Source organism: Sesamum indicum, linkage group LG11 (assembly GCF_000512975.1).
Source record: "Sesamum indicum cultivar Zhongzhi No. 13 linkage group LG11, S_indicum_v1.0, whole genome shotgun sequence".
In the NCBI taxonomy this organism is placed as follows: Eukaryota; Viridiplantae; Streptophyta; class Magnoliopsida; order Lamiales; family Pedaliaceae; genus Sesamum; species Sesamum indicum.
The window spans coordinates 14639502-14652388 of record NC_026155.1 but is presented as its reverse complement, the minus strand read 5'-3'; the positions used below and the strand labels follow the sequence as shown (position 1 = coordinate 14652388).

Genomic DNA, 12887 nt, shown 5'->3' with positions numbered 1-12887 from the left:
ACACACACACACACACACATATATATATATATATATATATATATAGAGAGAGAGAGAGAGAGAGAGAGAGAGAATGGAAAGGGAACTAATAAAAGATGGATTTATGGAAAAAATAACTGGTTTATTTGACTTGTAAACTCTAATGTATTCTCAATGCTTTTTTTTTGTTTAACCGTGAGCACTCGCCAGTGCTCTACATTTTCTCTAGGTACTGTCTATATTCTATGGATGCATTTAAGGTCATCAATTTTTTGAGGTGGCAGAGAAGATATGGATCTGAATGACATCAGACTTCAAATGGTTGAATTTGAATTTCACAGAAAATAACTTGAACTAAATAAATCATGTTCAGAACCAGAAGAACTTGATAAATGAACTCCTACTCTGCAACATGAACTAAATAAATTGTGTCAAGAACCCAAAGAAAACTTGTTAAGTGCATATGTATTCTGCAAGTGCTTAAAGCTGGATTTAACTTTCTGCTTTGAAAAGGTGAGGATGCTTCTAGAACTATACACGGAGGAGAAATATTTTCTTGTGGTGAACCAACTACAGACAGAATTTGAGGTCTTTGTGTCCTTTAAGGTATGGAATTGTGTAGTAGCTGCTATATGAAAAGGATATCAAATCTATTAAACTTGAATTCCTGCAGGAGGGTGCTACAAGTATTTCAGTGTTTCGAAGTGTGTGGCAATCCTACTGGCTCCATCAGAATTGGAGCAGGTTGGATGATATCTTTAGCCAACTTGAACAAAGTTTGATTGAATTGAAGAATGGGTTTGATGATTTTTGGTCTCAACTAGGAGAGGCTGGATGGGATACAAATCAGATAAATCTAAAAGTGCCAAAGGAAATCTCGATCCAGGAACTTCATACCGTCTAATCATTCACTTCATGTGCAGGGGATATCTGAGAACATTCCTACGTCATGACTCCAAGGTGATTTCAATGTGACATAAATCTGATATAATGAGATCTGTTGCGCTTGCATCTGAATCTTGACTGTCAACTAGAAGTTCTAACTGAACTAGGTTTGATCCCTGCTAAGAGTTGCTTTATAGTTGTTATAAGCTTAACGCCTCAACATACATGTTGGAAGTTAGTGTAAGTTCCTCCAATTTTGTAATGAGTTGGGATTTTCAGTTAATCAATTTCAGGTACTAAAGTTGTAAGCTATATAAACGACATTACATGGTTGACTCATTATTGTCTTTGTTTATTTAATCTTTCCTTTTTCTGGTTATTAGTCATGTGCATGTGATATCCTTCCAGGGACGATGTGACGTCTGCTTTCTAATTCTTGACTGCTCTTAAAATGTGCGCACAATTGTCGTCAGCTTTCTTATGTTGTATTTTGCTCAAGTTTTTATGCAAGCCATTGAAACTGGGTATCAGTTGAATTTTACCAAGTATTATGAACGTTAGAGTTTTGGTTATATGATACACGTGTTCTTGTCCAAGAAATTCATCAATGATAGTATTCTGGGACTTTTATCATTTACATGATTGAGGTGGCATCGTGTTGAATTATCAAAAAACAGAAAAAGGTCATATCACTTTTTCCTGTTATGCCAAAGGTCAAACTTGATTTCCCATTTTTATATTTAAAAAAAAAACCTTCTTTTATCTTATTTCTTCTTTAAGAATTTAATTTCTTATTTACTAATAAAAAACAAAAGTTAATAATTTTGACCACCAGAAAAAATAAAAAAAAAAAAAGGAAAGAAAAGAAAAGCGAGAAATGGTATGTAAATTACTGGGTGGACTTACCGAAGTTTGTCATGATTCGAGTTGCCCGCCTCAACCCTTCGTTTGAGATGAGTTGAGCATGACAAACAACTCGCTCGGATGCTTCAATCTTCACTCACATTATCCCTTCCCTCCCTCCAAGTCCACCGTCAATGGCAGTGGTGCCTCTCCGCCTCCACCTTTCTTTCACCTCGTCGCCCCGTCACGTGTCGCGCCCCTCACTTGGTGGCTTACTGCCTTCGCTCAGCTCTCGTTCCTTCTTTTCCTCAGCTAACAACGGACCTCCTGAAAAAGGCGCCATCCTCAATGGGACGCCTCCGGCTCACTATGCTGCGGAGGATTCCGTTGCGCTTCCGGCAGGTCTGCGGAGAGAATTGATGCCGAGCCATGTAGCCGTCATCATGGATGGGAACAGGAGATGGGCCAGAATGAGGGGGCTGCCCGTCGGGTCGGGTTACGAGGCTGGAGCTCGGGCATTTAGGAGTATCGTGGAGCTTTGTTGCAATTGGGGAATCAGGGTTCTTACGGTGTTTGCTTTCTCATCCGATAATTGGTTTCGCCCCAAAGTAAAGAAAGCTTAACTTAATGCTCTTTGGGAAATACTTGGTTTGTACCTTTTTAGTAATAAAAATTTTAGTTCTAGTGTAGGTTTTGTCTGATAACTTTTGTTCTTCTGTTGGTTCGATTGTAGGTGGAGACAGATTTCTTGATGGGATTGTTTGAGAGAGGATTGAGAGATGAACTCCAACATCTAACGAGGTACTTAAGGCTACTCAACATTGTCTGAACATGTTGAAGTGTCAGAAGTTGCAATATGCTTGGATATGAGCAATTTCTTTTGTGTGTAAGATTCCTTTGCACAGTCTTGATTCATTTGGAATCATGCCTGTAGTTTATGTGTCTGCAGTTATAAAATCTCTTTGTCATTTTATGGATCAGGTTATTTTAAGGGTGCTTTTTTTAGTTGGCATGCAAAACAATGTATGGTTTGTTACTGGAAAATGAAATTTCTCTCTTGATAGAGAATGCCAATTCTTTTCTGTTATATGCTTAAGATATTTGAAAGTTCAATCATGACCTAGTTGATTCTTGATTGGTTCCAACGCTTGTTGCCTAAATGTATTTTTTGGGTTATCATTTCTGTTAGAATTCCTGACACCTTGTCTATGCAAAACCTATGTTGATTCTAATAGTTCCTCTTCTCTTGTTGCGCGCATGGTTGACTGCTACTGATCACCTTCATAGGTTTCTTATTCATTTATTGGTTTGAACAGTGCAGGTGTTCGGATTTCAATTATTGGGGATGTCTCTAGACTCCTAAAGCCATTGCAGGTATTGCTAGCTGATGCAATGGAAACTACAATAAACAATTCAAGACTTCACCTAATTATTGCAGTCAATTACAGTGGACAGAATGATATTGTGCAAGCTTGCCAAAAACTTGCAATCAAAGTAAAGGATGGCCTCATTGAGCCTGAGGAGATCAACGAGTTTTTAGTTGAAAGAGAACTTGAAACAAACTGCACTGATTTTCCACATCCTGATCTGCTAATAAGGACTAGTGGGGAGATAAGAATCAGTAATTTCTTATTATGGCAGCTGGCGTACACCGAACTATATTTTGCACATTCACTTTGGCCTGATTTTGGAGAAGATGAGTTTCGAGAGGCAGTGTATTCCTTCCAAAGAAGGCAGAGACGCTATGGTGGACAAAAGTCTTAAATCTAACATTTGTTTGCAAAGGATTTTCCCTTGTATTCTAGTTTCCAGGGCATGATCCAAATCATCTTGGGGCGATATAGCCTACAGAGAAAGTGGACTCAATCACAAATCCTCCTGAAGGCTTGGAGAAATTTAAACACCCTGGTCAGCATCATTTGAATCTAAGGTATGTGGAATCAATTCAAGATAACAGCAAATGAGAGACATGTTTGGATAACAGAGAATCTATTGCATGTTTCTTATGTCATTCAGTCAGATGACATAAATCAGGATAATCTTCACCGGCCAAAGTCTTGACATCAGCAATTTTTTTCCTTGTTTCTGCTCAAAGATGCATAACTATGCTAGTGCCAATATTTGATTTGCAAGATCCTGATTCGTCCTCAGTTAAGGAAGACTAATATTTGGCCCTTGCCACTGACTGCATATGATGCCTATGAGGAGCAATAAATGAGCTGTGGTAACCATATGCTTCCTAGTTGTGCTTGTTGGCTAAATAATGTCCAGATTGCAAGTTGTCAGGAATTAGGATGTCAAGATCAATATTATAAGGTACCACTCTTTTGGTCTAGGCATCGATAATCTGTTAAAATTGAGTGATTTCTGAAGTAATATCAAGGCAATGCCTATGCTATCTACGAACTTAGAGGTATGAAAAGTCCATTCATGTTTTAAACAAACTTCGAATTATCTGGAACAATGTCTATTTGATCATTTGATTAGTGATTCTCTTGGTATACGTGTACATTTTCATCATCTCTTGGTCCCTCTATAGCAATTGAAGGGGCAAGCATATCTGGAGTTGCTTTTTAATAAAATTTGAACAGTAGTTATTTGCCTCATTGACAATTCATTATGCAAAACAACTCAGCAATTGTGACGCAGGAGGACACAGTTTTTCAGCATTTTGGGTATTGGAAACAAATGGGTTATCCAGCACTGCAAAAGATGCATCAGAATCCAGGCCTCTGCAGTCAGCATGTCTGCATCATACCCACCTAACTTCTCTAGTATATCATTTTGTTGTTGGATAAGAAAATCTCCCTTTTCAATCACTAAATTATTCTTCGTGTTTTCTCTCTAAACACTGGGTGTGTTCTTTCTACTAAAATTCAAGAAGTAAACGTGAAGTTGTCATTCTTTGTTCAATTCAGTATTGGGACAGGCCTTACTTGTTTATCTTCTCTCTTTTTCTCTTCTCCTTTGGTGATATGTTGTGGTCTATAATGAATGCACAATGTAAGTGGTCTGCTGGTGCAAATTATTGATAGTTGACCTCCACAACCTGTAAAATTGAGTAAGTCGCACTTCTCCCCCCACTCCACACCCAAAACGAATAAAAATAATAAAGAAGCAAGAACTTCAATAATTGAGGTAACGCCCAAAGGCCCCAACAGCAACGGTAGCCATAAACACAAGCGTTGCATGGTTGACACTTGTCCCATGAAGTTCAATACGCCGTCGTGGCTGTCGGTTGAGCTGTCTTCTTCTTCATTCCAATTTATATTCACGACTCTCTCACTCTCACAACTCCTCCTCCACACCAACAATTCTCATTATATTCTCAAACTTGGTGTTATGTGATATTTCTATTACATCACTTAATTAATATACATTAAGCATCTAAATTTCAATTCATATACGAAAATGTTTATAACTCATTCGCTATAATTATCAAATCTGGATTTAATATATATTTAATATAATAAAGAAAAAGTATTCACACAGATGATGCTCAAGTATAAATTAGTGATATGAATGAATTATAGAGTTTGAAGGTAAAAGTAAAAGGTAGTCCACATGGGACAATATCAATAGTTGGAGTAGAAAAGTTTTCTACAAGAGATTTTAGTCGAAACCAACTTTGTGTTCGAATTTGTTTGTGTTAGGAGTTGGAGTGTGGACAAAAAAAGGAAGGTAAAAGTAGAAGGTAGAGGTTTTGGGAAAGGTGTAGAATGCATGAACTTTAGGCAAAGCAAACACGGCACCGCACCAAACACACAATTTATTGATTATTGATAATTAATTTAAAAAGAAAAGAGCAGTAACTGAAGCGTGCGGTTCAAGCGAGTAAGTCATCACTCTGCTGTGCTGACTGGTGACTCTGCGTAACCACTAATCCCCCACCCTCTCTGCAAATATACCTTTATTACTTCTTTACCGTGCTGCTTCTTTTTCTTTTTTATTTTATTTTCATTTTCTGTTATGCTTTGTGAATGAGATCAAAATCAAGATTAAATCATCTTCCTGTTTGTGGGTTTTTGTTTTCTTGAAGGTTTCTACGTTAAATAAAAAAAAAAGGGGGGGAGTCTTTTGAGATGGAGGGAGAATTTCAGGGGTTCTTTTGAGAGGGTGAAGGTGTAGACAGGAGTTGGAGGTGAAAATTGGATGGGAGTGAGAGAAAGAAAGAGGGAGTGTGATGAGGAAGTCTTTCAAAGATTCTCTCAAAGCGCTTGAAGCTGATATACAACATGCCAACACCCTGTACGTTTTTCATCCTAATCACTCTGAATTATTTTGTTGCCATCCCATCCCCTTTCGGTGATTTTATTTGGATTATTCTTTCTGTACTTTGAGATTTTTTTGGCAGATGTTTCCTGGAAACAAGATTGATTTTGTTAGTCTTTTAATCAGTTTCTAAGTTTGTCAAGTTATATCCTCTCTCTCTCTCTCTCTCTCTCTCTCTCTCAAAATTTAAATCCAGTATTTTGCAACAGTTCTCATGAAACAGTAAGGAGTAAGAAACCTTACTCCTCTTCCAGCTAGAAAAGGAAGCTGTTTTGGTTAGAGGGGTTAATATGATTCTCTTTTAAAGTTCTTAATTTTACACTTTTCCTGCGAATCACTGGCTGCATTATTGCTTCTCATGGCCTGATCCCACTTATTTCTTTAAGAGATAGAGGATGTTTGATGTTTCATAATTGAATTTGTACAATATTTGCTCTTTATCTAATGCAGTTGCTATTTTCTCGAGGTGCAGGGCATCTGATTATCCAAGGGCGTATGATGGTGCCTGCCTTCAGATGAGACTTTCATACAGCCCTTGTGCCCATATCTTCCTCTTCCTTGTTCAGTGGACTGATTGTCACCTAGCTGGTGCACTTGGCCTGATTAGGATCCTTATTTACAAGGTAGTTTTTTTGTATTTTTGCATTGGATCTGCGGGATCAGTTGGTTTCCACTAGGATCAAGGAAATTGATGAGGTGTTGGTAATTGTAGGCATATGAGGATGGTAAGACAACAATGTCTATTCATGAAAGGAAAGCTAGTATAAGAGAGTTCTACGGTGAGTAAATGTTTATACTCCAAAATTGCTCTTGTTTTCATGCCATGTTTGTGCCGTATTAGAAAGTTTTGTGCCTCCTTGAACAATCGGTCTACCCTTGAATTGAGAAATGTTTATAGCAAATCAGAGCTCTATGATGAATTCTGATAATTCTTGCACAGGTGTGATATTCCCCTCTTTGCTGCAACTTCATAGTGGGATCAGTGATGCTGAAGAAAGGAAACAGAAAGAGATTTGTGCAACCAAATACAGGAGAAGAGATGAAATGGAGAAGGGAAAGCTGTCTGAAATCGAGATTGAGAGAGAGGAAGAATGTGGAATTTGCATGGAAATGAATACCAAGGTTGTCCTGCCCAGTTGCACTCATTCATTGTGTATGAGGTGCTACAGGAACTGGTAAGTACACTGATGTGCATCTCCTTAATATTCATGCGAGGAATGAAAGACATGAAGAGATAATATTGGCAATGAGTTTTCAGATAAGAAACTAATAAAAAACAAAAAGTCGAAGTTCCATTCTTCTCCTGGTTTTAGATATTTTTTAGCTTTCTTTTATATCACTATCAAAAACATACATGCTGGTACACTTAATCTTTCATAATTATTGTAATGTAAAAGATGCTCATCCAATGTAAAGATTGTCTTTTACGTGGGGGCTGTAGTGGTAATAAGTAGATGGTCCAGAAATTGAAGGGAGACAGAGTTTCCATGAATGCATGAAAAAGAATAAGCGGGACCATTTTCCATTGTATTCCATTATCTCTCATTGTTAACGTGTATGAGCGTTGAGATACTTTGAAAGTCTTTCCTTGAGCTGAAGTGATAATGAGGGCTTTACGTATTGTCCAGGCGGGCTAGATCTCAGTCGTGCCCATTCTGTCGGGATAGTCTCAAGAGAGTGAATTCAGGGGAACTCTGGATCTACACTAGCAATTCTGACATTATTGACTTATCTGCTTTTGCAAGGGAAAATCTGAAGAGACTATTCATGTATGTCGCCAAGTTGCCTCTCATTGTTCCAGATCCAATGGTGGTTTCGTATGATCCTCATTTTCGATGAACTATAATGGTCTCCTCCATTCTTTGTATATAAACTGTTTGTATATAAGATTCTGTTTGTACCTTCTCTGCCATGACATGACACGTTGGGCAAAGGCAAACTCAACTCGCATGGAAAAGGAGTTTGCATCATATTTAAATTCTTGAATGTTCTTTTCCTTTGAGATCAAATAGTTCAAGTAATTGACTCAGCAACTTCTATGTTTCTGCTTGTGCTTTTTTCACCACACAGACAAGACTGATCAAATCATTAGTTTATACTGTTCTTGAATGAGTAGTGAACATTTCGACATGTAGATTGATAATAACCTCGAGTAACGTAATTCAGTATTTTAAACACTCGACCGTATTGAACCAAAAATCTTAACTCAAACTTACATTTTTTCACTTTCCCCCGACTGTTATAATTTTTTCTCTTTTTTTTTTTTTTTTTTGGGGGGGGGGGGGGGGGGAATGCTCAATATGGCACATTTTCACCTCTAGTAGCTGCAAGGCTTTTCCTGGTAAGTGTCTTAAACGCCTGAATAATATGTAGTTTCTATTTGGTTGGACATCTCTGTACCCACTTAAGATAAAATCTCAACCCAGCACAAGATTCTCACACTTTCACCCTACCCCATAGATCAGTGGCTCGTTGGATGCTACTTTGGTACCATATTTTTTAAAATAACTTAAAATGATGAAAAGAAAAAGAAGAAAAAGCTCAGTTTGCATCTTTATACTTCCTTAAATTTCATTTTACTTTATTAATTATAATAAAATAACTGTAATTATGAACTTTACAAAGCATAAAAATAAATTGTAACATGTGTCGACTTTTGCCCCCACTTGGGCTATCGAACCATCCTAGATTTTTTCTTTTTTGGGGGGGAGAGTGATTAATATAACACATTTTTACCTCCAATAGCTGCAAGGTTTACGGCCATCGTATCGTTCCACTGCTTTGTAATATGTTATTTTCTCTACAGCAATTACCAAACAGCAGCCTTTCCAGCCTTAGAAATTGAAGATTTAAAGGTGCGCGCATCCTCATTTCGAAGTTGGAATCATTTTTTGTTCTTCATCTTTCCCCTACCTTCATTTAGGTGATCTTTGCCAATGAGCACATGAGCAACCGGTCGGCGTTTGAGAGCATTTCATGTAGCAAAGTCCTCCAGTTGGAAGTCATACAAAAGACGAAACCCAAAATACCCTCGAACGATATCATGGTAATTTAACTTCCTAGCTATTAGTATATTAAGCAGATCGACCGATTTGAACAAGCCACGGACATGAAAGTCGACAATGGTCACAATGCCCTGTGCAGAGCTACAGAATACAGAAGGCTACACTTCAAGTTTGTTCCATTTTACATTCCAAAATGTAGACTAGAAGCATCTTAACATACATGGCCAGGATCCACGTTGTAAATCAGCCAGAAGTCTTGAAGTGGTTAATAACTTCATTCATCATCATCGTCATCGTCATCATCATCGTCATCTGCCTCCTCATCATCCACCTCCTCCTGCAGACAGAATATATAGACAATTGATTGATAAGAAACTGCAATAAGATCAAATCAGAAAGTGAGATTAAACCATCAAGAAAAGGACATCAGAACTTTTAACAGCCAAAAATTGCAAAAACTAGTACCAGGAGGTGAGGGTGACATTCACAACCTTCATAAAAGTCTTAAACAAAATCATTATTAATGGTGGAAAGAAATCCTGAACTACTGAACAGGGATTGGAAGAGGGGGCACTAACAACTCCCAAATGTTAAGATCAGATGAATTATCAGATCACCAATAAAAGTCTGACATAGATGGTGCCAAAAGCATTTTGTGGTCAGAAATGAGAAAAATTATGTAGTCATGCTTTTCTTTCTGCATTTTAATCGTGTTAAACTTCAAAACTGATATAGTGATTTTCATGTTGTACCTCAGATCACATGCTAAAAACCTTTTCAATCTGGTCCTGCATTCTCAACCGAACAAAATGCACCAAGGGAAACTTAAAAGAAATTATGAATATAACAGCATGGCACTTGGAATATCATAATTGCAATCCACGAAAGAGTTTATACATAATGAAGAATGTTTGAGCAAAATGATGTTAAAAGTTAACCAGACCTGTACACTCTCCTCCTCATCATCATGAACTTCAGATGTCGACTTCTCAGATCCCTCATCACCCTCGTCACCAGAGCTCTCCTGCCAATGATACAACAATCAAATGTAATATATAATGCTCATAAAAAAAAGTCTTTGCAGCAGTTGTGCAGAACATGTAGGAAAAGAGAAAAGGTATGAAAGGATCTGCTCACCTGCTTCTTGTTGTAGGCATTCATAAGTTTTTCATACTCTGCTTTCTTCTTTGCAGCTTTAGCTTCATATGGAGCTTTTTCCTACCAACCATAAATGATGCATGGCTTAATTAATTACAAGAAACTATGTTTCTGCAAGTACAACTTATCAACATACATAAGCAGTTCCAAGTATCTTTATTTTAAGATAAATAAAAGAAAGGCATAACTTTCGCACACTGGTTTAGGTGACTTTAGAAAAATTTAGAAAAAATATTTCAGCCATAGTCATGAGTACTTACAGCATCAGTCAATGATTTCCACTTCTCTCCACCAGCCTTCCCGACCTACAGGCAAACATATGGAAAACCCAAAAACCATCACTATCCAATTATAAAACTAGCATTAATTTTGTGAATAATAGCAGTGTAAGTTCCATACAGCTGAGACGGCCTTGACATTAGGATTCTCCTTCTTGAAAGTCTTCCGGAACTCCTCACTGCAATAAAACCATGGAACTAAGACCACGCTGCAAATATTACAGATCAAACACCGCTCCTAAATGTAAAGTATAATAGTTCACACAGGAAAACAAAGAAGGCACTGGGTGGTCGTTTGGGCTTGTTTGGGTCCTTCTTGGCCTTCTTTTCCTTCTTAGCCTGCCTTTTATCTACCTTTGGGGCAGCCTTCCTCTTCCCTACCTTCCTGAAAGAACAAATATGTATATGATGAACAACTATATCATCCATTGCAGATCTACGGAACAGCATAGCAGGAACGGTATGGAGACAATTGTAACTCCATTAATCAACTCCAAGCCTGGAAACACAATTCCAAGTCAATAATCTCGGGCAACCAACATAAGTCAATAAACACCAACCTATCGTCAACAGGCTTCAGTGCTTCTTTCGTTTCCTTCCTCGTGGCCCCTTTACTCCTGCTGCCAGTCCTCATATCTACTAACCATAAAACGCAGATCTATACATCAGTTTCCCAGAAAAATATAAAATTGTGTTAGATACATGGAGTCTATAAAACATGTAGCAGGATATGTGTCATTCAACAAAATTACTATGAAAACAAAAAAAAATTAGGAAATATTTTTTGAGCTGGTAGCAGAAGGAATTAAATTACTGAAATCAAAACAAAATACTCCCTCACACACACAGAAAACAAGCAACGAAAAAGACAGAAACAAAGTTAATATTTTATATGTTTTAAAAAAGAAGAAAAAAATTAAGGTCGAGAGACGCGGCGGAGTGCTTTAACCAAAAGAAAACCGGAAATACGAAAGAACAACAAGCAAACTGAAATCGAAAAGTTAAAATCCACAGTTCATCTCCAGCTCTCCTACTATTTCTGCAGACATAGAGAACGATTATATGCTCAAACAGACAGCAACTAGCAAGAAGAACTTAACTGTTACTAAACCAAACAAATTAGTATATTTCCAACAAAAATTGAAAGAAAAAAAAATAAACCACAGAGTTTATCCATCAGATTAAGCAACTACCACGAAATAAAATACAGGAAAAGAAAAACAAAAATCATGATCAAAGAAACAGAGGCAAACAGTATCATACTTTTGCATAAGAACTCAATCAAAAAAAAAAAAAGAAGTAATGAACTCAAAAAATCCAACAATCTACCCAAAAAAATCGGCAAAAACTTTCTTCGAAAAAGAAAAATCAAAACCTAAAATAATTAAGGAGAGCATACCTAGAAGATAACAAGCGATCGGTGATCAGTCAATAGCAATAGGAGGAGAAGAGAATCAGAGAAAGAAGAGAATAGTACGACCCAGTGAATGAGATAGAACGAGTACTTTACCTTGGTTACCGGACCAGCCGGTAACCCGTCGTCTTAGCTTTACATAAATATCCCGTTTTAGTGACAGTAACGCATTCGAGAATCCAGTCAGGACCATATGGTTGAACCGACCCGACCCAAAGACTGAGGAGGTGAAACCGGAACTAGCCGGTTTTTTGGTGAACGAAGTTATCGCATGCATGCAATGATACGGGAGATACTATGTGGCGTTGATGAGGAGGCGACACGCCATCATCATCTATATGTTGTTGGGTTGTGGTTTGGGCTTATTGGGTCATGTGTCTTTGAGCGAGTAGACACCTCCCTCCCTCCTCACTTCACAATTACATAAGTATAATATTTTCTTGGCAAAAAGAATAGACATTAAAATTTTAGAATAAATTATTAATTAAACATCGGATTTTGAATTATAAATTTATAATAAATTTAAGCTTTTCGCCAATATGTTCGTAAGTTCATATCAATTTTGGGCCTAAAAGTCAATTCAAAATAAATATCAATTATTTTATTTTATTTAAATTAATTAAAAGAATATGTTCAAATATTGTCCGTCAATAGAGTTTATATCAAATTTTTTTATATTCAAACTCAATAAAAGTGAGTGCAAACTACTTTACAAAGAGTTTTTACCACACAACAAATTATTACACAAAGGAATAATTACATCTGTATCCCTGATATATAGTCTATTTGCACAAGCCACTCTTGAATTTTAAAAAATTATACATATACTCCTAAGAAAAGTCAACACAACTACACAAACTACCTCTATTTTTCTGCTGTCAATGATGATTTCTATGATTATGTAAAAAGGCAGATATGATTTATTTAGATGTACCATAGATCAAATGGTGTATATAAAATTACACCTTACACAAAACACAAGTAAAAGAACTACACACAAACAAGTCAAAAGAATTCAAGTTCGAAACTCCCTACCATGATAAAGCTTTGCAA

The 12887-nt window shown here is 37.0% G+C and overlaps 4 protein-coding genes across 13 annotated transcripts in view; 3 read left to right on the top strand and 1 right to left on the bottom strand.

Annotated features, from left to right (window-relative positions):
* Positions 1-1219, top strand: part of LOC105174556 (protein root UVB sensitive 5) — a 5619-nt gene extending 4400 nt beyond the window's left edge. For both annotated transcript variants that reach the window (XM_020697841.1, XM_011096699.2), the window contains exons 14-15: positions 493-585; positions 653-1219. In XM_020697841.1, the coding sequence (XP_020553500.1) occupies positions 493-585; positions 653-883 (324 nt within the window). In that variant the 3' untranslated portion in view covers positions 884-1219. The remainder of the gene's footprint in view (positions 1-492; positions 586-652) is intronic.
* LOC105174557 (dehydrodolichyl diphosphate synthase 2) lies at positions 803-4690 on the top strand. 5 transcript variants are annotated; one of them, XM_020697842.1, is made up of 4 exons: positions 803-939; positions 2020-2315; positions 2441-2508; positions 3024-4320. In XM_020697842.1, exons 2-4 carry the CDS (start codon positions 2127-2129, stop codon positions 3469-3471), a joined length of 705 nt encoding a protein of 234 aa, XP_020553501.1. In that variant the 5' UTR covers positions 803-939; positions 2020-2126; the 3' UTR covers positions 3472-4320. The 5 variants fall into 5 exon arrangements, 4 of the variants coding, with proteins under 4 accessions (XP_020553501.1, XP_020553502.1, XP_020553503.1 ...); XR_848843.2 differs by lacking the exon at positions 803-939 and adding an exon at positions 4357-4690 and having other exon boundaries at positions 1356-2315; positions 3024-3637; XM_020697843.1 differs by lacking the exon at positions 803-939 and having other exon boundaries at positions 1356-2315; positions 3024-3081; positions 3146-3351.
* On the top strand, positions 5524-8022 carry LOC105174554 (E3 ubiquitin-protein ligase RNF8). 3 transcript variants are annotated; one of them, XM_020697931.1, is made up of 5 exons: positions 5524-5955; positions 6452-6602; positions 6692-6758; positions 6920-7154; positions 7725-8022. In XM_020697931.1, the coding sequence occupies exons 1-5, from the start codon at positions 5891-5893 to the stop codon at positions 7816-7818; spliced, it is 612 nt and encodes a 203-aa protein (XP_020553590.1). In that variant the 5' UTR covers positions 5524-5890; the 3' UTR covers positions 7819-8022. The 3 variants fall into 3 exon arrangements, with proteins under 3 accessions (XP_020553590.1, XP_011094998.1, XP_011094999.1); XM_011096696.2 differs by having other exon boundaries at positions 5531-5955; positions 7608-8022; XM_011096697.2 differs by lacking the exon at positions 5524-5955 and adding an exon at positions 6159-6208 and having other exon boundaries at positions 7608-8022.
* Positions 9006-11970, bottom strand: LOC105174553 (high mobility group B protein 1). 3 transcript variants are annotated; one of them, XM_020697932.1, is made up of 8 exons: positions 11820-11970; positions 10981-11056; positions 10686-10805; positions 10542-10599; positions 10403-10447; positions 10122-10202; positions 9928-10008; positions 9006-9359 (listed from the first exon to the last, which is right to left on the bottom strand). In XM_020697932.1, the coding sequence occupies exons 2-8, from the start codon at positions 11052-11054 to the stop codon at positions 9228-9230; spliced, it is 591 nt and encodes a 196-aa protein (XP_020553591.1). In that variant the 5' UTR covers positions 11055-11056; positions 11820-11970; the 3' UTR covers positions 9006-9227. The 3 variants fall into 3 exon arrangements, with proteins under 3 accessions (XP_020553591.1, XP_011094996.1, XP_020553592.1); XM_011096694.2 differs by having other exon boundaries at positions 9006-9321; XM_020697933.1 differs by lacking the exon at positions 11820-11970 and adding an exon at positions 11750-11772.

Bases quoted from the DNA above. Each gene is read 5' to 3' on its own strand.
- LOC105174557 (XM_011096700.2), top strand. From the start codon at position 1,902: ATGGCAGTGGTGCCTCTCCGCCTCCACCTTTCTTTCACCTCGTCGCCC. The intron at 2,316-2,440 runs GTAAAGAAAGCT...GTTCGATTGTAG, and splicing joins ATAATTGGTTTCGCCCCAAA to GTGGAGACAGATTTCTTGAT. The intron at 2,509-3,023 runs GTACTTAAGGCT...TGGTTTGAACAG, and splicing joins GAACTCCAACATCTAACGAG to TGCAGGTGTTCGGATTTCAA.
- LOC105174554 (XM_011096696.2), top strand. From the start codon at position 5,891: ATGAGGAAGTCTTTCAAAGATTCTCTCAAAGCGCTTGAAGCTGATATA. The intron at 5,956-6,451 runs GTACGTTTTTCA...CTCGAGGTGCAG, and splicing joins ATACAACATGCCAACACCCT to GGCATCTGATTATCCAAGGG. The intron at 6,759-6,919 runs GTGAGTAAATGT...ATTCTTGCACAG, and splicing joins TAGTATAAGAGAGTTCTACG to GTGTGATATTCCCCTCTTTG.
- LOC105174553 (XM_020697932.1), bottom strand. From the start codon at position 11,054: ATGAGGACTGGCAGCAGGAGTAAAGGGGCCACGAGGAAGGAAACGAAA. The intron at 10,448-10,541 runs GTATGGAACTTA...GTTTGCCTGTAG, and splicing joins ATGTCAAGGCCGTCTCAGCT to GTCGGGAAGGCTGGTGGAGA. The intron at 9,360-9,927 runs GTCTGGTTAACT...ATCTTATTGCAG, and splicing joins ATGAGGAGGAGAGTGTACAG to TTTCTTATCAATCAATTGTC.